At 43.3% G+C, this 24033-nt stretch overlaps 1 protein-coding gene across 10 annotated transcripts in view; it reads right to left on the bottom strand.

Annotated features, from left to right (window-relative positions):
• HFM1 (helicase for meiosis 1) overlaps positions 1-24033 on the bottom strand; it is a 266554-nt gene that overhangs the window by 46831 nt on the left and 195690 nt on the right. For 9 of the 10 annotated variants that reach the window (XM_068239814.1, XM_068239813.1, XM_068239820.1 and 6 more), the window contains 5 exons: positions 19951-20108; positions 19078-19181; positions 13514-13642; positions 10592-10681; positions 1524-1642 (listed from right to left, as the gene is read on the bottom strand). In XM_068239814.1, coding sequence (XP_068095915.1) covers positions 1524-1642; positions 10592-10681; positions 13514-13642; positions 19078-19181; positions 19951-20108 — 600 coding nt within the window. The remainder of the gene's footprint in view (positions 1-1523; positions 1643-10591; positions 10682-13513; positions 13643-19077; positions 19182-19950; positions 20109-24033) is intronic. The other variant, XM_068239819.1, reaches the window with a different exon arrangement.

Below are 24033 nucleotides of genomic sequence, written 5' to 3'. Positions count from 1 at the left end.
ATCCCTGGATCAACATCATTAGGCATTACCTAGTAATTGTAGCCATGGATGTCTTTCAACGCAAGGAAAGCATCTAAGCCCCCTTTAAATGCAGGTATAGAGTTTGCCATAACGACTTCCTGTGGCAATGCATTCCACATCTTAATCACTCTTACTGTAAGGAACCTTTTCCTAAATAAATGGCTAAAACGTTTTTCCTCCATGCGCAGATCATGTTCTCTAGTCCTTTGGGTAGAGGAAGTTAACCTCCAGCTATAACCTTAAAGGAGTACTGTAGGGGACAAAGGGGAAAAAGAGTTGCTCCAGTCCCCACCGCTGGTTCACTTCCGGGAATTTGCAACTTTAAAGTCGTAAAACCACTGCACCTGTGCGCCCTTGCCTTCACTCCCGCTAATGTACCCGGGAGCGTATTGCGCAGGTGCAGGCCATAATGCGCCTGCGCAGTATGCTCCCTGTGATGTCAGCGGGAGCGAGGAGAAGTCCACACAGGTGCAGTGGCAAATTTCGGAAGTGAACCAGTGGCGGGGACCGGAGCATCGGCAAGTGGCTGAATGGGCACAGCACGTCTGCGGGGGACCATTAGAAGCTCCAGGTAAGTTCAAGTTTTTTCATTTTGCCCCCTACAGTACTCCTTTAAAAGTGAAATCAACGAAGACTCCATCTAACAAAACCCCCAGGGGAGAAGCCTCCAACTCAGCAGACACAGCCCCTTTAGGCGGCGCATCAGGAGGGGAAGAGGCAAAGTGATAACCAAAATGGAAATTAACTCGTGCCTCTTTTAAATTGATGCCAAAACCCCTGGTGTATGTGGTTGTGCAGTGGTGGAAACAGTTACCCCTGTGGGTGTAGAGAGGCAGAACCAACTACTGTACTGGGAGCTTATGGGGAGGTATTAGGTGGGGGGCTATGAGAATCATTTAGGGTAGGTGTAGTTTGTAAGTATACATAAGCTTTAATATGCTGTCACTAAACAAAAGCTGTAATCAATAATTACATTATTTTACAGACTAACTGTATATATAATGCATTTCCAAAGAAATAGGGCTAAAATAAGAAGAGCTTTGGAAAAAATATATACTGTCAGGAATATGTCGACCCATATTTAATAAAGTAAAAGCACTATTATATGGAGCTTTGTCATATTTTATTAAATTTATGTTACTAGCTTTAGCTTTTGTTCTAGTTCGCTTCTGTCCTTTTATCATCCTCTGAAATTGAGTCCCAGACATGAATTAAAGGAAACAATTACTGCTCTAGCAAGAGACACTCAACACAGAGACGGAGCGCGAGAGACGTTTCTGCCTCATAAACATCAGATAGAGATTCGTGCTGTTGTGGATGCCACAGTGGGGGTCTGCTCCTTGGCATAGCGAGCTCGCTGCTCTCTCTCTGCATGACGTTAGTTTAACTATCCCAGCTAATGTAAGATTCATTAAGTAATCCATGTGCTGATGTCGCAAAAGCCATTTTATGTAATGACATGTTCTTTGAATTCCCTCGTCCTGCCTTTTTGATCATGTTACCTTTAGTCTCTTCACTAGTGGAGCCGATGAAACTGAATTTCGACTTCTTAGATCACTCAGATATGAAGAGAAGTTTGAATTAGTTTTACTGTCAGCCTTGTGAGAGACTCCAGTTTTACCTGTTATTTGTAAATAAACAGATTATATTTTAATGCATAAATGTCAGACTGTCGCAGTTTCAGATCACAAGTTCTAACAAGCATAAAATAAACAGATTGCATCACCAGTTTTGTACAAGGCTCCATTTTACATCAGCCTCATAAAACTACAGTTACGGCTGAGCTCTAGGTGAATATATACTGTACGATCACCATGTAGACTGGCTACTCATTAACAAAATGTATTTCTTCTATGCAAAAAAAAGTGTGAGGAAAAATGGGCGTGAAATAGCGGTAACAAAATATCTGTAATTTTACTGATATATTTTACGATCCCCTACAGTAGAGATTTCAGTAATTTTACCAATATTCTACTATGCCCCTCTGTACCCTAACTCTCACATGAACCCTCCCCTACCGGTGCTTAACAAGAACCCTCCCCTATCGATGCCTAAAAAGGACCTTCCTCTATTGATGCCTAACAAGAACCCCAGACCTTGCCTATGCCTAACAAGAACCCTCCCCTATCTATGCCTAACAAAAACCGTACCCAGTCAATGCCTAACAAGAATCCTCCCTTGTCTATGCCTAACAAAAAAAACCCTTTATTGATGCCTAACAAGAACCCTTCCCTGCCTATGCATAACAAGATCCCGCCCCTGCCTATACTTAAGAACCCTCCCCTATCTATGCCTAACAAAAGCCCTACTCATCGATGCCTAACAAGAACCCTCCCCTGTCTATGCCTAACAAGAATCCTCCTTTATCAGTGCCTAACAGGAACCCTTCCCTATTGATGCCTAAGAAGAACCCTCCCCTATAGATGCCTAACAAGAACCCTCCCCTGTCGATAACTAACACTAGCCACCCCGCAGCCACTGCTATTTTGCTCCAGAGTCTGGTTACAGTGTAGCCAAACTCCAGTGCACTACTTTTACCAGCATGTCTGTGCCTTTCCTGCAGAGTTCTGCTACACTGCACACTCTGATGCTGCTATTATAAGCCTCTGACTTCAGGTTTCCTTTAAGCCCAATGCAGCAATGGCTACCCTAAGTGGACAATAAAAGTAGTTGCAGCCAAAAGACAGAGATCAGAAGTGCAGCCATGAAACTGTCTACTTCAGTGATTCCCAACCTTTTCCGGCCCGGGGAACACTTTCTGACCATATTTTTCTCCGGGGAACGGCGGGGGGCGCGCGGGTGTTTGCGCGACCTAGTGGACAGTGCCGTGTGTAGCAGGCTATGGGGGGGGGGGCTGGGGTGCGGCTGCATAGCTAGCATAGTTGCCCCAGTATAGGGAGTTTAGTTGCCCCAGTATGGTTAGTATAGTTACCCCAGCATAGTGCCCCAGTATAGCTAGTATAGTGCCCCAGTATAGTCCCAGTATGGATAGGTAGTGCCCCAGTATAGGTAGGTAGTGCCCCAGTATAGCCAGTAAAGTGCCCAGTATAGCTAGTATAGTGCCCAGATAGCTAGTATGGTACCCAGTATAGCTAGTATAGTGCCCAGCATACCTAGCATAGTGCCCAGCATAGCTAGCATAGGTAGGTAGTGCCCAGTATAGCTAGTATAGTTGCCCCCAGTGTAGCTAGTTTAGTTGCCCCCAGTATAGCTAGTTTAGTTGCCCCCAGTAAAGCTAGTTTAGTTGCCCCCAGTAAAGCTAGTTTAGTTGCCCCCAGTAAAGCTAGTTTAGTTGCCCCCAGTAAAGCTAGTTTAGTTGCCCCCAGTATAGCTAGTACAGTTCCCCCCAGTATAGATGCCCAGGAGGGGGGGAAGCAGCGCTAGAAGGAGGGGCAGTGGAGGCAGCGGTGGGGAGGGGGGAAATATCCCCCCCTCCCTCACCTGGGACCCCTCCTTCTGCCTCTCTCCCCCTCCATTTAGCGGTGGCAAGTGCAGGGCGGCTCGGCGGCGGGGAGACATGCGCAGACTTACCACTTCGACACAATGATAAAAAGAGTAGCACTCGATCAATAGGGATAAGGGTGCCCAAGCCTCAATGGATCCTCACACCTTTGGATCCAAACCAGGTATACAAAAGGAGATGGAGGCTGGCACGTCCAAAAATAGAAAAGCTCTTTTATTGAAATGACATATTAAAAACTGTGGCTATACAGCACAGTTTTTAATATGTCATTTCAATAAAAGAGCTTTTCTATTTTTGGACGTGCCAGCCTCCATCTCCTTTTGTATACCAGACTTACCACTTCTGCGTTCCAAGCGCCGGCAGCGTCATTTCGTCAGATCTCCGCCTTCAATGCCGCCCACTGCTCTTCCGCTAATCAGGAAGCACAGTGGGCGACATTGAAGGCGGAGATCTGACGACATGACGCTGCCGGCGCTTGGAACGCAGAAGTGGTAAGTCTGCGCATGTCTCCCCGTCGCCGAGCCGCCCTGCACTTGCCAACGCTAAATGGAGGGGAGAGAGGCAGAAGGAGGGGTCCCAGGTGAGGGAGGGGGGGGATATTTCCCCCCTCCCCACCGCTGCCTCCACTGCCCCTCCTTCTAGCGCTGCTTTCCCCCTCCAGCGTACTGGACGGCACACCTGGCACCATGCCGCGGCACACTAGTGTGCCGCGGCACAGCGGTTGGGAATCACTGGTGTACTTCCTACCTGACACAACCATCAACAGAAGCATTTTGCTCGGATGGAAAAAAATAGATGCGATCTCATGTCTGTGGACAGCTTAACATGGGGTTACACAGCACTAAATCAATAAATTATGAAGAAAAAGTCTTCAGTTCAATACACATTTGAGAAATTCACTGATGATAAAAAGGTAGATTAGGGAAGACTGTAGTATTTCCCAGATAGCAGGTTCAAGATTGATATACTATAATCCCTGGTATTAACAGAAAAAGAAGCACAAGAACAACACTGTGTACCACTTCATTTTTTTCTTATGTCCTTCAAGAATAAACAACTGGCAAAAAATGTATAATGATCCAAAGTTCAAAGTAACCTGATTTGAAGTGCAATATAGCAATATTTCTTATTTCACGGGAGGGATTCTCTTGAGAAATAGACTGATATACATGTAAGACAGCACTAGTAAATAAACACACCATATTATGGTTAAAAAATACATTCTTTTTAATTGATTTGCACAAAGAACACTATGGGCCATATGCAATTCTCTTTTTCACCTGAGTTTTCTCCCAGGAGATCATTTTTCATCTTTGATTTTAAATAACTTTCCAGTACTTTTCAACTAAAAAAGTACCAACACATTGGTGAAAAAGGACTGTTTATTTTGAGCATATTCTTGCCTTCTGAGGGCTTAAAATGCATACTATTGACGAATTTAAAAATATCACCTAGGAGAAAACTCAGGTGAAAAAGTGAATTGCATATGGCCCTATGTTTCTTAGTTACACTGCAACAGCTGTCATTGAGAATATGCACCTGACTTACTACAGCATCACTGGGACAAAGATCATTGTGGGCCATAAAAATTCATTATAAATTCTCTGCAATTAGGTGGCAAGACTTTACAACCTTCCCCTGGGTAATACTGGACCATTCTGAGGGTTTGATAAGACAAATAAATGGTATGCAGAGGCCCAACACTTCTTATCTACATTGGCCTGAGGATTCCAAATTGAGGACTAGTTGCACCATAATGGAAAACAATACAACGGACACTCAGATCAGGATTGTGAATGCTTCTACAGTCTTTATTCAGCTAGGCTACTTATATACCATTCAGAACATGTGACATCAGGTGACATTGTCAGCTAAATTAATATTTTTGACTTGTGATGACACAATATTTTTAATCAACTACCTTTTTCCTTGCCATCTCATTTTACCTACAACAAATATGTTATCAGACTTTATTAGATAATTGGAAAAGCAATAGAGAAAGACCTTTAGCCAGTATCGATGATTTATCCTGGCTCAGCTATCCAACGAAACAAGCAATTTAGATCATACAAGTTCTTATCTTAAGTATATTTCTGTCTATTTCAATATTTTAATTAAATAATTTTTTATGGTAAACTCATCACATCTCCCCCCTTTTGATCATAATGTAACAAAAACAATTACAGAAAATTATAATCATTAACTAACAATTTGAACTAATATCCTACCTTTACTTAAAGGAACACTATCAATACCCAAGTGTACTAAAATGACAATGTACAAATAATAAGCTGTGTAAACATTTTCTGACTTTTCATGTTAAATATCAGAGGCAAAAGCTTTAATTCACTGTGAGTAGATTTTAGCTATGTCTGGAATATCTCATTTGAAAATGTATGAATTTCTGCAGTCTGACATGCTAAGAACAGTGTAATATTGAAACAAAATCCTGTCAGGTATCAGGTTACACACACACACACACACACACACACACACACACACACACACACACACACACACACACACACACACACACACACACACACACACACACACACACACACACACACACACACACACACACACACACACACACTGAGCTCTTTGTACACACAGGGTTAACAGATACACTGTGAGGGAATTCCCCCCTCCCCTCATGGCTCATTCTGGAGTCAGTTTACAGCAGACTGCTGTCAAAAAAAGTGTGAAAGGAATTAAATAACATTAAACAAAGAGATAAGGATTCAAATGTATACACCAGTACTTAGCAGCACATCCCAAACATTTCCTATCTCAACTGAAAAAAACATGTTAATCGATAGTGTTCCTTTAAGTGGATAGATAGAAGCAACATCAGTGCACAGGGCCCTGACCAAAAAACAGCAGGAGTGCTGTAGCCCAAATATAAGTCCAAGCATTCATAAAAAAAGATAAAAAGCTGGGCACGTACATCCAAATGCAATTACAATTTATTATCTTCTTCAACAATAAAACCACATTGTTACAGGCTACAGTACCGTTACCAGGAGAGGTACAAGCAGTTGGGGGTGTCTACAGCCATTTCACGCCAAAGTGCTGTGGCGCTTCATCAGGACATCTGAGCATATGCTAGTGAACCCCTTAAATACATATTACATATAAATTAACATAATTGGCATAATTAAGCAAATCACATACCATGGTCATATGTTGCAGGTGTGTAGAGGAAAGGCCCCCAAGTATAGGAGGTACCAAAATCCTTTCCCAGTATAGGGCAGAGCAGCAAACAGATGAGAATATACATATGATTTAAACCATGCCGCATGGCGACCGCCACACTTCAACCGTCCTGGAACGCACGCTCAGATCTATTTAGACCACATGCGACCTTAACGTCGCATCCATATGTATCCGTATGTCCTGTATTACCGGAAGTGATGAAGCCAACTAGGTTGTGGAGCGCACTGCGTCCCAACTACGAGCCTCACATCGAGGAAGGGAGGAAAAAGAACGCACGTCATCTCCTACCAGAAACAGGAGGTGACGTGCCTTTAAAATTGTAAGGTGCTCCAGCCCAAATGAGTTGGTTAAAGATTCAAAGGGTAGCAACCAGAAAATGGTATGTAGGCAGTAAAATACATCACCTTAGATCACAATTATTCCTCCCCTCACACACAGCCCCAACTGCGACTACAGTGGCAATAAGCACATGTCTGAGCCTCAGAAATTGACTATAAGGGAGGCTTCTAATGGTGGCGGGAGGGGGGGGGGGTGAAAACTAGATGCATGTAATAATGACATGGCAAGGAAATGAACAGCACTACTTAAAAACAGACAAGTGCCTACCTGCAAAAGAGTTCAAGCCCCACCTGTGGGATAAAATACACACCTGGCATACACATGACCTGTCTACCACATTGGTTTCCGTAACAGCTTGCATGCAACCTATTAAGTACTCGTCCCTCCCACTGCAAAGAAGTCATCTCCCTATGGGAGGGGACCTAACACTAACTAAATCCTAACCTATGTATATGCATAGCCTGGGTGCGGATAATCAAGTAAAATCGAAAATTGAAAATTGTGCAAAAGGTGGATCAGCGCATCACCAGGCCGCCTCCGAATGGCCTCGATTCAGAGGTGCGCTGAGCCCCCCCAGAAACTGCAAACGTGCCTTGAACCCAAACAGAAGCTCTGCATATACACCAAAAGCAAAGGTTCAAGGTGCGTTTGCAGTTTCTGGGGGGGCTCAGCGCACCTCTGATTCGAGGCCATTCGGAGGCGGCCGGGTGATGCGCTGATCCACCTTTTGCGCAATTTTCAATTTTACTTGATTAGCCACACCCAGGCTATGCATATACATAACTTAGGATGAAGTTAGTGTTAGGTCCCCTCCCATGGAGGATTGACTTCTTTGCAGTGGGAGGGACGAGTACTTAATAGGTTGCATGCAAGCTGTTACGGAAACCAACATCCTCCAGTGGTAGACAGGTCATGTGTATGCTAGGTGTGTATTTTATCCCACAAGTGGGGCTTGCACTCTTTTGCAGGTAGGCACTTGTCTGTTTTTAAGTAGCGCTGTTCATTTCCTTGCCATGTACTAATTTAATTCATTTTTGGTCAGCTGCTCCCACTTAACAGCTTTGCTTTTGGTGTATATGCAGAGCTTCTGTTTGGGTTCAAGGTGTGTTTGCAGTTTCTGGTGGGGCTCAGCATACCTCTGATTCGAGGCCATTCGGAGGCGGCCGGGTGATGCGCTGATCCACCTTTTGCGCAATTTTCAATTTTCGATCTTACTTGATTAGCCGGACCCAGGCTATGCATATACACAACTTAGGATTAAGTTAGTGTTAGGTCCCCTCCCATGGAGGATTGACTTCTTCGCAGTGGGAGGGACGAGTACTTAATAGGTTGCATGCAAGCTGTTACGGAAACCAACATCCTCCAGTGGTAGACAGGTCATGTGTATGCTAGGTGTGTATTTTATCCCACAAGTGGGGCTTGCACTCTTTTGCAGGTAGGCACTTGTCTGTTTTTAAGTAGCGCTGTTCATTTCCTTGCCATGTACTAATTTAATTCATTTTTGGTCAGCTGCTCCCACTTAACAGCTTTGCTTTTGGTATATATGCAGAGCTTCTGTTTGGGTTCAAGGTGCGTTTGCAGTTTCTGGGGGGGCTCAGCGCACCTCTGATTCGAGGCCATTTGGAGGCGGCCTGGTGATGCGCTGATCCACCTTTTGCGCATGTAATAATGAGTTGGCTGATGTAGCCTTCCTCTAAGTATTAGTGAGGATTAAGCCCTCATGAATAAAGATATTTCAATCAAGAAATTCTAGGTGTTAATCGCCTCAGTGGTGTGTGAAAGCCATGTTAACATCATTACAATTAATGACCCGGACAAACTCTTCAAATTCTGGTTGGTCACCTGACCAAATAACCAGGATATCGTCAATGTAGCGGATCCAGAGTTTTATCCGGTCCAGGAACCCGTTCCTCGGGGAGTAGATGTAATTTGCTTCCCAAAGGCCCATGAAGAGGCCGGCATAGGTAGGGGCCACAGGGGTCCCCATTGCCGCGCCGACCTCCTGATGGTACTATTCACGGTCAAAGAGGAACGTGTTCCTGCTCAGGACAAACTCCAGACCCGCTTTCACAAACCACTGAAGGGCATCATCCTCCATCAGGAAGTGTAAAAAATGTTCAACCGCAGCCAATCCATCAGCATGACAGATTCTACTATACAAGGATACCACATCAATTGACACTAAGTGATAGGATTCATGCCATTCAAAATTTTCCAATATGTTTATCATCTCTGTAGTATCCCTCACAAAGGTAGGCATTGATTTCAACAAGGGTCTTAATTGAAAATCGAGATATTGAAAGAGGGGTTCCGTGAGGGAGCCAATGGCAGAAACAATAGGATGGCCCAGTGGGTTCTCCAAAGATTTGTGTATCTTGGGGATACAATACCACACCGGGCTCCTAGGATATAATGGAATTAATTTATTCGCCATGGCCGGTCGCCATGCGGCATGGTTTAAATCATATGTATATTCTCATCTGTTTGCTGCTCCGCCCTATACTGGGAAAGGATTTTGGTACCTCCTATACTTGGGGGCCTTCCCTCTACACACCTGCAACATATGATAATGGTATGTGATTTGCTCAATAAGGCCAATTATGTTAATTCATATGTAATATGTATTTAAGGGGTTCACTAGCATATGCCCAGATGTCCTGATGAAGCGCCACAGCACTTTAGCTTGAAACGGCTGTAGACACCCCCACTGCTTGTACCTCTCCTGGTAATGGTACTGTAGCCTGTAACAATTTGGTTTTACTGTTGAAGATAATAAATTGTAATTGCATTTGTATGTGTGTGCCCAGCTTTTTATCTTTTTTATGGATAGTGTTTCTTTAAGGTAAATATTCCCCAGAAGATGGATTAGGGAATCCACAGCGACGGAACACAATGAATGAGTGTTACCCTATCCATCAGGAACACGCAACAGCACACAACAGGCGCAAATGAGAGTTCAAACGATCGTGGCACTTTATGCAGGAGTTGTTGGGGACCTTAAAGATCCGCCGTGATGGTCATAATCGCCGCACATCCCAAAACACTGTTTGTTTAATTGTGCACATGTTGCAAAAAGTCGCATTGTGAGTACTTGGTTTATTGTTAGAACCCAGCAATCGCATTCTGGCCCCCAGAGGAGCTGTTAGCCAAAGTTTTGTTTGCAGCACAAGTTAACCTCCCTAGCGGTACGGACAGAAATGTCCGTTCAAAAAAAACATGCTGTGAACAGTATAAACGTGCATACACATCAATACCCTCCTGCACTGTACACTAGACCCTTGCTTGACACATTTTGGCAAGTTACAGGAAAAAAAAAGTTTTAAAAATACATTTTATCACTGTTTGCACAGAAATCCCGGGAAAATTGAACGCCAGGGAGGTTAATGTACTAATGGTTCTACAAGTGTGGTCTACACAGTAGGATTTTTTTTTTCATAAATGTAAACTGTCCACTAAGTATTTAGCTATATTGTCAGTTTTCAGTGTTCCGTATCTTAAGTAAAATGTGGTTCGACGTTTTTAAAGGAGTGTCGTGCTGTAGTAACTCACAGCATTCATGTCCACAGGCTTCCTTATTTTTGCAGTGATGGTTACATTCTCTCATGCCAGTTTTTAGCACTGCCTGCAGGCTGGAGCATCCTACATTTCATAAAAGACAAACAAGTGTCAGAATTAGGCAGTTTGACAAACAAACAACCGCATGGCACATACACTCGCTATATCACACTCTCCCAGACTACAAAGTATTCACTATAGATTTACTGGCTGGCAGTCAAGCCCTGATGAATAGCTCTGATCCTCTATTACTTTTGTGGTATGCAGAGACTGTGGGACTGCCTGTTTATAGAGGAAAATGCTGCAGGAAAGCCATTGTACACTTCAGCTGTAGTGAACTATGGCCAAATGCAGTCTATAATGTTCCACTAAATAAAGGAGTTAAAGCGGAGTTAGTAATTTAGGTTTACAATGAAACTGTTATTTTGACTGAAGCTAATTCTGACACATTTTGTTTTGATTTTGCTTCAGTATACACACACACACACACACACACACACACACAATGACTGGTGCCTGTAGGGATCAGGACTCAACCCCCGGGCAACAGTTCAGGGCCAAGTGCCGTATAGACATGTCACTAGGCTACAGCTGAGTGACGTATTCTGCTGCTATGGAGGGGGGAGGAGGTATGACGGCACAGCGCCTGATGGATGGGCTTCTGGTATGCTGGGTTAGAAAGGGAAGAGTAAACTCTCACAAGACTATCTGGCACACTGGATCTCTTAGAGACATATCTGGATGTTAAAAAATGTTTACTTTCAATGCAGAGAGCAGTAAAGGTTTGAACAGCTCTGCTAATCAAAAAATGTAATAATTGCTAGCCAGGGTAAGCTCTCTACAATAAAAAAGATGTGTCTAGCGCTCCAATAGACTGTCCACACCGCCTAAGGTATCAGATGGTGACCATGGAGCCGCTCTCCAGTTGGGTAAAAAGCAAGGAAAACGATCTTAGAAAGATACATGGAGCGCTCCATAGTGTAAAACCATAAGGAAGTTTAATATGCGCAAGTAAAATTGTACTTACAAGATAAAAGATGCAATAAAGGTCATCGATAGCCTGCAGACACCTCTATCTCTCCTGTAGCATGGGCACTGCCAGGCTGTGGCCAGCAGCGCGGCGTTCGATGTCTAGGAAAGTCCTCTCACTGGTGGGGGGCGTGTCCGCTATCACAACGTGCCTCTAGCATGATGACGCGTTTCGGCATCCCTGCCTTTGTCAGATCACCATGGTGATGGTGATCTGACGAAGGCAGGGATGCCGAAAGGCGTCATCACGCTAGGGGCACGTTGTGAAAGCGGACACGCCCCCCACCAGTGAGAGGACTTTCCTAGACATCGGACGCCACGCTGCTGGCCACAGCCTGGCGGTGCCCACGCTACAGGAGGGATAGAGGTGTCTGCAGGCTATCGATGAGCTTTATTGCATCTTTTATCTTGTAAGCACAATTTTAATTGCGCATATTAAACTTCCTTATGGTTTTACACTATGGAGCGCTCCATGTATCTTTCTTAGATTGTTTTTCCTAAGCTCTCTACAACAATCCAATGTATCAGCACACCAATTTTTCAATCAAACACGCTCTTATATTGAGCTATGACAAAAAGAGAGAACACCAAGAGCCCAATATAGTGTAGTATGTACTGGTAATGTATAATTGGAAGAGTAATAATATTCATTTAATACTCACAAACCAGGGTTACCAATTAGGCAACCACTGTCAAAGCAGGTGGGGAGATTGTACTGACCCCACTCAGGATTAAAAAGTCGCTCTCTATAGTAGAAGAAGAAAAGGTACAACCTTCCACCAAGGGTGGACTTGATGTAGATAATAGGTGCTCAGCGTTGATGATACTGGCAGATGCTGTTTACTCCTATCTGTTATTGCCTGATGAAGCAGGTTTGTACCTCGCGAAAGGCGTTGCACTTTATTTGGAGTATCCAATAAAATTGTTTTGACTGAAAATCCAGTCGTATGTTCTGCTTGGAGGAGGTAAGTCCACCACTACCTCCTCTATTACCAAGAAGGGTTTTTAAGTTCTTTTAGTGTTTTTTATCCTGTTGGTGCCTCTGTTATCCTATTATTTATATTGAGCTATATGTTTCCACAAGAAGTTAGCCGACAATTGTTTCAGGGGCCGCGCAGGGTCCTCCTTTATTTAGGAGGACCCTGCGCGGCCCCCGAAACAATTGTCAGCTAACTTCTTGTGGAAACATATGGCTCAATAAAACAGTGTGTTTGATTGAAAAATTGGTGTGTTGATACATTGGATTGTTGATTATTGAAGGGGCATTGCTTATGCCTTAGTATCAAGCACCCGAACAATACTTGATGGAGTGCCCAACCACGACCACTGGATTGCAGGGTAAGCTCTCTGCCTGGTCTCATCACTCTGTTCCCCCTCCGTCATCTGCTGAATAGACACATTGCTGTGGCAATGGCTGAGTCACTTTAGCAGATTAGGCAAGGGGAGCAGAGTGAAGAGGCCAGGCTGAAAGCTTCTAGCAAAGCTGTACAGACTTTTACTGTTCTTTGCATAAAAAAAACATTTTAAAACACAGGGAATGCTTTTAAATGTTTATTTTAGGTACCTAACAATGGGTACTTAAATTTTGGCGCATATTACTTTAGGCTCATCGCTAATGGTAAAACGTTGCAGCTCATAGAAATACTCATAATAATCTCAGTCTAAACAACTCTCTATCTACAGTAGTGTAATAGATATACTAATAGATAATTTGTCAGAAAGCTATCTAATAGCCTACACAACTCCCTATCGACAGTAGTGTAAATGGAGGCAGTGTGTTGTGTGTGCACTTGTCACTTATATAACACTGATATAAATTACATTTATAACTAATTTGATAAAGGAATGCTGCAATGCACAGACAATGCCCCTTTTCCAGATACTCACCATAGCTGAGCTGTGTATTACTTTTGCTTATATCTGTATTCATAGCCTTCCAGTTAGATTCTACATTTCCATCTAATCTCTGTGTTCCTGAATAAGCAACTCTGAAGGTTTGGTGAATATCAAGGCCAACTTGTTAGAAACAGAAAGACAAGACATCAATATTTGCAACTGCATCAAAAGATATACATCTCTATTTGCTGTATAGTCCCCACAGATGTATATTGGTGTAATGCCTGGCAGATCTCCTGCTTTCTTTCAGCTGGTATGCCCCTATCTAACACCATCTTTTTCCCCCTATGTGGCGCGTCTCCACTTGAAAGGGAAGTGAGAAAATAACACCTGCCCGAATTCGGTTACACCCAGGCCTTGGATAGCAGGTATAGCAGCTGAGGCCGAGAAAGCCAGAGTACCGCCAGAACAAACAAGACTATGTAGCTGGGTGATGGAAGAGGCTACACAGATCACCACAAGAATTATGGACAAGGGAGCAAGATTTCCCAGAGTAACCGCAGCTCTGGGCTTCCGATAACCATCACAATATAAACAAGACACAAAGGTTGCTCAGGACGACCACAGCCCTGAGCCTCTGAGTAACAAGACAAACAATAGACAGACAAACAGATTGGTTGTCAGCGAACAAGACACACTTGTTGCTCAGGGTGACTGTAGCCCTGAGCTTCTGACTGAGTAACAAGACAGAAAATAGAGAGACAGACGGAATGCTTGCCAATTTAATCGCTGCCCCAGTGATAGCAAGCATCCACACTGATTCGGACAAGACAAACATATGAGAGCGTAACTAATAGCAACCACAGCCTATAGTTACGTTAACAGGAACAGGACTAGCAGGAACAGACAAACAAAAGGAATGTTTGCCTAGCAATAGCAAACATCCACACAGACACAGACAAGACAAACAGGTAGGAGCATAACTAATAGCAACCGCTGCTACATTCCCGTCCACAGGAACAGAGCTAGCAGGAGAACTACCAGTCACCAACGTGGTGAAGGCAGTCTCCAACAAACAGAATGGTAAGACTTTACTGCACCCCCACGGGTGCAGTAAACTTCCACGCAGGCAAGGTAATGCAAAGCAAAGCAATTCTAAATACACCTTTCACAGCATGGACCCAGCAACAACTCAGGTAAGCTGTCCGCTATGCCGGGCGAGGTCTGGAATGAGAGGCAGGCTTTTATATGGACATCAGCCAATGGGAACAGACATGCAAATTTCCTCACAGCTGAATGGTAATCATGCAAACCTGTGCTACACTGAAGGCTGCAAGCTGTCTGTGAAAGGCAGGGATTCTCATTACAAATGCATGCCAGCATGTAAGAAATCCACAGCTGTCTGACTGCAATTCAACTGGATTCATGACAACATCCTGGGCTACTCTGAACTGCAGAGTGATTGCAAATAGCAAAGACAGAGGAGGTAAAGCAGAGGAGGTAACTTAAGGAATGAAGAGATAAGATAACTCTCTCACTGTGTCGTGGTAAGTTTTCTCTTGCCTTATTATCCTGAATACTACATGCCTTATCACCATGGTGATAACTTTAGAAACATTATTAAAGACAGAAGATAAGCTTAGTGAATTGAGGCCAATGTCAGTTCTACAACATGATACATTTTCTTGATATGATCTTGAAGATCACTGCTGATCTCAGGGGCGTAACAATAGACCCTGCAAGGGATGCAGCCGTAGGGGGGCCCAGAAGCCAATGGGGGCACCATCCTGAGAGACTTACAACTAAGGGCAAGGAGAAAAAAAAACTTTCTGCTCTCTGCACAGTTGTTCTAATGACTGCATCTGCTCAGCCACCAATAAGGAGTCCTACACAGTTTAGCAGGCTCTTGTGTACAGCGCTGTTGTATCCCCAGCCTCTCCGTAGTTTGGCGGGGTCCCATCCAAAGTTTCCATCCAAAGTTTCGCAGGGGGACCCAGTGACTTCTAGTTACGCCCCTGGCTGATCTATACAGTCACTGAAACACATTCCATGTATTTCAATTGCACAGAATTTCTGTTCTACAAGCACTGTGTAAAAAGAAATGCAAACATGGGCATACATGGTTGAAATTGCACACACTGGTACCACTTCACAATGTTTTTGCAGGTGAAAAATCAATTCCAAGCAGAAGCAATGTGCCATCATTACGTTTTTGATGAAGGAGGGGTGGATAGTTCATTCATGTTTTCCCATTGGGTGGTTTGTCTTTAAAGAGGAGCTTCAGCCTAAACAAACACACTGTCATTAAGTTACATTAGTTATGTTAATTAAAATAGATAGGTAATATAATCTCTTAACCACCCTGTTTTAAAAGAACAGGCAAATGTTTGTGATTACATAGGGGCATCCATCTTTTGGGTTGAAAGGAGGTGACAGGGAGCATGAGACACAGTTCCAACTGTCCTGTGCCCTGATCACCTTTCCCAGCTGCGCATGCTAGGCAACAAGAACAACAACAACAGAAATCCCACCATGCTTTGCACAGCATCAGGGTAAAAATGCCAGATTTCTTCAATGAGGCAGAGCTTAGCTTCTTTGCAGCTAAAAATGAGGCTTGGGTAAGAAAAGCAAAGTTCAGATGCTGTGAAACTGTTAAGAAAACACCAAGCATTTTTAGTGCTGCTCAGTAGATTTTTTAGTCTGGAGGTTCGTTTAATGCTAGTTTCCACTTTTTAAAATTTCATGTTATGCTTGTCAACTGTGTCATTTCCATAAAGGTCTTGAAGCCTTCTGCAGATGTTGGACAGCCTGCACCTCTTCTTAATCCAGGATTCAAGTACAGCATGTTGCTTCTGCTTGGAATACATTAATTGTAATAAAGAAAACATTCTGAAGTACCTGTACAGAGGACCAGTTACTCTACCAAAATGTGTAATTTCAATAATTCATGCAGTTAGTAAAAAGGTTATGCTAATGTTTGCATTGTTTTTTCCAACTGTTATCATGGGAGGCAAGCATGAGCATGCATCTAAAATATAAATCTCAATTTACACTACAACCAGAAAATACAAGCAGAACTTTAACCAAATGTGATCATCTCATAAGTCAAACCTGTAGTATTTTGTCAATGCAGGTGGGGACATCAAGCTTCCAACATGCCAAAATATTGTTAGGTTTATGTGCTTCTATCCAAAGTAAATGCACCATCTGCACTCAGGCCAAGTTCCACACATTGTGCAAAAGGTTCTAATCTAATGGCTAAAGAGGAACTTGCATTACATTGTGAAATATCCTTTTTACCATTCTGTAATGACAGACTGCTACAGTGGTGTGAAAAACTATCTGCCCCCTTCCTGATTTCTTATCCTTTTGCATGTTTGTCACACTTAAATGTTATCAAAAACCGTTAACTATTAGTCAAAGTTAACCTAATTGAACACAAAATGCAGTTTTAAATGATGGTTTTTATTATTTAGTGAGAAAAAAAACTCCAAATCTACATGGCCCTGTGTGAAAAAGTGATTGCCCCCCTTGTTAAAAAATAACTTAAAGGTGGTTTATTACACCTGAGTTCAATTTCTGTAGTCACCCCCAGGCCTGATTACTGCCACACCTGTTTCAATCAAGAAATCACTTAAATAGGAGCTATCTGACACAGAGAAGTAGACCAAAAGCACCGCAAAAGCTAGACATCATGCCAAGATCCAAAGAAATTCAGGAACAAATGAGAACAAAAGTACTGTAATTGAAATCTATCAGTCTGGTAAAGGTTATAAAGCCATTTCTAAAGCTTTGGGACTCCAGCAAACCGCAGTGAGAGCCATTATCCACAAATGGCAAACACATGGAACAGTGATGAACCTTCCCAGGAGTGGCCGGCCGACCAAAATGACCCCAACAGCGCAGAGAAAACTCATCCGAGAGGCCACAAAAGACCCCAGGACAACATCTAAAGAACTGCAGGCCTCACTTGCCTCAATTAAGGTCAGTGTCCACGACTCCACCTTAAGAAAGAGACTGGGCAAAAACGGCCTGCATGGAAGATATCCAAGGCGCAAACCACTTCTAAGCAAAAAGAACATCAAGGCTCGTCTCAATTTTGCTAAAAAAACATCTCAATGATTGCCAAGACTTTTGGGAAAATACCTTGTGGACCGACGAGACAAAAGTTGAACTTTTTGGAAGGTGCGTGTCCCGTTACATCTGGAGTAGAAGTAACACAGCATTTCAGCAAAAGAACATCATACCAACAGTAAAATATGGCGGTGGTAGTGTGATGGTCTGGGGTTGTTTTGCTGCTTCAGGACCTGGAAGGCATGCTGTGATAGATGGAACCATTAATTCTACTGTCTACCAAAAAATCCTGAAGGAGAATGTCCGGCCATCTGTTCGTCAACTCAAGCTGAAGCGATCTTGGGTGCTGCAGCAGGACAATGACCCAAAACACACCAGCAAATTCACCTCTGAATGGCTGAAGAAAAACAAAATGAAGACTTTGGAGTGGCCTAGTCAAAGTCCTGACCTGAATCCTATTGAGATGTTGTGGCATGACCTTAAAAAGGCGGTTCATGCTGGAAAACCCTGAAATAAAGCTGAATTACAACAATTCTGCAAAGATGAGTGGGCCAAAATTCCTCCAGAGTGCTGTAAAAGACTCATTGCAAGTTATCGCAAACGCTTGATTGCAGTTATTGCTGCTAAGGGTGGCCCAACCAGTTATTAGGTTCAGGGGGCAATTTCTTTTTCACACAGGGCCATGTAGGTTTTGAGTTTTTTTCTCACTAAATAATAAAAAACATCATTTAAAACTGCATTTTGTGTTCAATTATGTTATCTTTGACTAATAGTTAACGGTTTTTGATGAGCAGAAACATTTAAGTGTGACAAACATGCAAAAGAATAAGAAATCAGGAAGGGGGCAAATAGTTTTTCACACCACTGTAGGTCAAATAGATCTTTGGTACTCCTCTGACAGTATTTGGCTCTACTAATATCTCGAATAGTTTCCAAAATAAGCGCATCTATACTCTGCATATTGTGAGTCTGTGCTAATGCTTCCGGGGTATGGATGCGCTAGACTTCGGAAATACTTTGGGATGCTAGTAGTTTCCGAAGGCTGCCTGAGGCGTACTGAAGATCTAGCAGAACTTTAACCGGACAAGGTGCAGGAACAGACTAAGGATTTGACCAAGGGACCAAGGAACAGGAAGGCTCTATGGTATCCAAAGCCTTCCCTCTACTTAGGTAAATGTTGAATGTTGAGTCCAGTCTGAACCTTCCTTGTTCCCTATCAGTCCTTAATTTGAGTAATGCTTTAACTGACCAATAGGAAAACTTACCAGCTCAATTCCCTCTACCTTGACTTTCAGCCTAAATATCTAGAACTATAGCACTCATTATTTTGTTGCACGTTTTCTACAAAGGTGACATGTATTGGTTATATTTTTCATTACTTACAATTTCTCAGCCTTGCGATGAGCTTTACATTTTTTTCTTTAAAAACAATACCTCTAGAGGTAACTACAGTATATATCAGTTTTTTCTGCTTTTTTGTAGGTACAGCAGTCTATCCTACCAACTGAAAGATAAAATGTCTTCAACTTTTAGCTTCTTACCATACTCAGAACTGATCAGATTGACACTGAGCTCATCAGACAGAGAAGCTCTTTTTATTTCAACTTTCCTTTTCCACAATCCTGTCTTTGTCAAAGCAGAGTCCCTGGAAATGTAATGATGAAGTAAGAAGATGAAGTTCAACATTCATTTACAAAAGGGTATCAAAAGAGTTCTTGCATCAATGTTTGCTAATCGCTAAAACGTTTTAAAGTTATCTACCAAACCTGAAAAATTCTCACTCTATCACTCTACCAATGTTAAAGCCTTGTACACAGGTTTAAGGACTGTCATCTGGGGAACATACCTTAAGAAGGCTTTTCATGTATATGTAGTGGAGTATGACCAATACACCTTTAGTATGAGCTCAGCAGTATGACAGGCAGAGTTTGGGGAGGGGACAGGTCTCCATAGTGAGCAAAGAAAACATAAGTGTTCATAAAGGGGAACCTGAGGTTAGAGGGATATCCTGTGTCCCTAATACTTTTAGCCATAGATCCTGAACCAGTATACAGATCAGGTGCTCTGACTCAAGTCTGACTGCATTAACCATATGCTTGTTCCAGGTGTGTGATTGAGGTACTACGGAAGTCAGAAAGATCAGCAGGACTGCCAGGCAACTGGCATTGTTTAAAAGGAAATAAATATGGCAGCCTCCACATGTTTCTCATTACAGGTTCCTTTTAAAGGTATTTCTGCCACTAGAAATATACTTTATGCTACAATCATGGCCAAAAATATTGGCACCCTTGTATTTATGTTAAACAAAGCTGTCAAAAACATGCATAACACTGCAAAATCTTGAAATAAAAAACGACACACCTATTTTCTGTGGAAATAGAGATGCTCATTCTAAAAAGGAAGCCATTACTCACATTATTTTCTGCCTAAAGGTAATATTGTTGTCAGAGTCTCCAATAACAAGTGTAACATAGTGAAAATCTGAAGCTGTTCTCTTCTTCTGTAGTCTTTCAAAGTTTGTTAACATGACAGTGACAACAATTTCTGCCAGTGATGAGCTGTATCTCGTTAACTAAAAAGAAGAGATAAATATGAAGAAGCAAAACATGTATTGTACTACCTATGGGAAAAAAAGCAGTACAGAATGTAACAATAAATAAATATATTTAATTATACATAGTATATATTAGTCATTTAGCCCATTACATAATAGCGCTAAAGAACAGTGGCACGCCCACAAACTACACGCGCCCACATTTGACATGCACATGCCCCTCCCCAGCCCCGGCCCTGCGCAATATAGTGGATATCCAGAATCAAGGATATACTGTATTTCCCTTTACTTTAGACAATTGCCACTTTAAAACAGGTATGAACTGGGAAAGGAACCTCGGTATTATGGCAAGCTTCTGTTGTCATGTTTATTATGTTGCTTATAGGGTCTCAGAGCTCTGGAACAGGGAGGAAGGAAACTAGGTGGTCCCTGTTCCACCACAGTCCATACCTGGTTTTGGAGGCAGACAGACAGCAATATCTGAAGCGTTTTGTTCATGAGGCAGCTGATTGAAGCAGGGTGTGTACTTCCTAGTGATACCTGGGTCTATCCACTAGTGACAGTGTCTTTTACCACTGCCAATAGCTATGTCAGACACAAAGATGGAGGGTTAGAAATCTGCCACATCTAGTGATTGCGGGTCAGAATTTTACTATGTTTTGGAAACTGTGGGAGAGTATGAAAAGAAATGCGTCAGATTTCTTGCCTAATAAAAAAAAGTATGACATTTTTTTCTGTTCCTGTGTGCTGAGGATAGTATGAAATATCCAAATGGCAATGATGTGGTTGGTGAAATACCTCAGGATGACGCTGAGGATGATAATCATTATGATGCCAAGGACTATCATCGTGATGCTAATGATAATAAACATGATGATAATGATGATGATGATAACAGTCATGTAAATATTGTGGTAGATCATTGGGGGAGAATTGAAGTGCCTGTTCAGGCTGCTCTCTGAATGGGGAGATCTTTCTTTGTTACATGTCATGAGGGGGAAGGTGGATGAGAATAACTCCTCCCAGCCTGTACAGCCAGGTTTAGCGGTGTTACGGGGGGGGGGGGGGGGGGGAGAATTTTGGCACAGCTCATGCATGAGAAAAAAACACTGTGATTAAACGGGAACTTCAGCCTAAACAAACATACTGTCATTAAGTTACATTAGTTATGTTAATTAGAATAGATAGGTAATATAACCTCTTACCCACCCTGTTTTAAAAGAACAGGCAAATGTTTGTGATTCATGGGGGCTGCCATCTTTGTCATGGGGACAGCCATCTTTTTGGTTGAAAGGAGGTGACAGGGAGCTGGAGACACAGTTCCAACTGTCCTGTGTTCTGATCACCCCTCCCAGCTGCATGCGCTAGGCTTCGAAATGTCAAATTCAAAATGTAAAAAATAAAAAATTGCACCAAAACAGCAGAATGTGAACAACAAAATCAGAAAACCCATCATGCTTTGCACAGCATCAGGGGAAAAAGCCCGGGCAGTTTTCTTCTGTGCAGTTAAAAATTAGGCTTGTATAAGAAAAACAAAGTTCTGATGCTGTGAAACGATTAAAGAAACACCAGGCCTTTTCAGTACTGCTGAGTCGATTTTTAGTCCGGAGGTTCACTTTAATGTGGTTCCCCAGGAGCCTAGTAATGATAAGCAGTGGCTGCACTTTACCCTTAAAGGACAACTGTAGAAAGTGAAGTCCGCACGATGTCGGTAGAATCAATATGGCTTTATTCAATCGTTACACAGAACAAGCTAAAAGCCAGCACCACATGCTGACATGTTTCGGGCGTTACACGCCCTTAATCATAGCATAGGCGCACATGAGAAAGGGTGACTCCTATATAGAGTAAGGTTACACCCGATACCACATGCTCAATAGACCCCACCCACAAAGAAAAGTGCATATAAAACAATGGGGGGAGAAAAGGACACACAGAAAGTCCCCACACTGAAATAATCTATTACATAAAAGCATTATAAGAAGCATAAGAATGTAAATGCATGCGATTAAGCACCATATAACATTAGGCAGCATGAGTTAAATCCTCTTCATAAATTTCAAGAGATTCAAGATTTAAACATATATAATCATGTGTAAACAAAAGACAAAGGTGGTCATTTGATCCACTCTAAGTGACTGTGTTGAGGTCCCATCTTGCATTAAGTCCTCCCGGTGAGCGTGTCCCTAATTGGAAGATCCAATAGGCCTCCCTGGTAAGGAGACGTTTGTAAACGTCCCCCCCTCTCACAGGCCTTAGGACACGCTCAATACCCTGGAATGAGAAAGAGGACATGTCACCTGAATGAACTGATCTAAAGTGCTTTGCTACATTGGACACCTCTAGGGTCAGCCAGCCAGCCCCCCTGTAGTGTTCAGCTATACGTTGTCTGAGGTGCCTAGTAGTGCACCCCACATATTGGGTGTGGCATAAGGAACACGAGATAAGATAAATTGTGTACCTCGTGTCACAGTTCATGTATTGTTTGATGGGAAAGGTTTTACCATTGCAAAAAGAAACAATAGAACGGGTGGGTTTGTGGACACTACAATAGTGGCACGTTGAGAAATTGCATCTATATGAGCCAGGGGTGGTCAGCCAACACGGCCGTTGTGTACTGGAAGGGAGAAGGCTAGGTGACAGGATGCTCCCAAGTGTGGGAGCCCTCCTACTGGCAAATCTAACTCCCTGCTTAATGATCTGATTGAGCGTTTCGTCCGCCTGCAGCACAGGAAGAGATTTCCTCACAATCTGCGTGATTTGTTTATATTCCTGGCTATAGGTAGTCACAAAAGTCATGTCTTTGTTGGATCGTGACTGCGTTCGGCGGGAGCAAGGAGTCAATAATTCCTCCCTGGTTCTCATCAAGGCCCGCCTCCTACCCCTCTCTATCATCCACCTGGGGTAGCCACGCTCCCCAAGACGAGAACCCACAGTGTCCAGCTCCACGCCGAGGGCCGAGCCATCAGAACAGTTACGGCGTGCCAGGATCAACTCACCCACGGGAACAGCACGGATGGTATGGGGCGGATGGCAGCTGTTGGCCCCTTAGGGTGGAGTTGCCACTACACGGCTTGCGGTACGTGCCTGAAACCACAGAGGCAGAAGAGGGGTCCCCCCTCAGTGTGAGGTCAAGATAGTTGACCTCAGAGGAGGTCCACTGGGAAGTGAACACCAGATTCAGAGAATTCACATTAAGAAACTCCACAAATTGCAGTGCCTCGTCGTGCGTGCCGTCCCAGACGACCAGCAGGTCGTCTATATATCTGCCATACCACACAATGTGACTCGAATAAATATTGGAGTCACTAAACAAGTGGAGCTCCTCCCACCAGCCCATATATAAGTTGGCCAGTGAGGGAGAAAATTTTGCTCCCATTGAAGCTCCACAGCGTTGTACATAAAAATCAGATTCGAAAAGAAAATAATTGTGGGTAAGCAGATATTGGACGGCACGCCCGACGAAGAACTGGAGGTCCGTGGAGAAAGCAGAGTATCTCGCCATATGATAATCTAGTGCGTCCAGAGCGAGAGCATGGGGAATGCAAGAGTATAGTGACTTAACATCAATGGCTATCCAACTGTAGTGGTCATGCCATTGAAAGTGTAGTAGACTACTAAGCACATGCTTAGTGTCTCGTATGTAGCCGGGAAGACGTCGCACTAGGGGTTATAGGTGTTCATCTACCCAATTGCCCAGGCGCTCCCCCAGAGAGCCAATCCCAGCCACAATTGGCCTGCCCTCTGGGGGAAACCCCTGTTTGTGAATCTTGGGCAGGTGATGAAACACCGGAACAACAGGCGAAGAAACGGCGAGATACTCTGCTAATCGCTTGGAGATAACTCCCAAACTTTCGCCCAAAGACAAGAGCGAAAGCAGCTGTCTGCTATACTCCGCCGTAGGGTCACATCTCAAAGGAGAATAGGTGGCCAAATCCCGGAG

The sequence above is a fragment of the Hyperolius riggenbachi genome, chromosome 6, assembly GCF_040937935.1.
Source record: "Hyperolius riggenbachi isolate aHypRig1 chromosome 6, aHypRig1.pri, whole genome shotgun sequence".
Classification (NCBI taxonomy): Eukaryota; Metazoa; Chordata; class Amphibia; order Anura; family Hyperoliidae; genus Hyperolius; species Hyperolius riggenbachi.
This window is presented reverse-complemented; position numbering and strand designations above follow the sequence as displayed.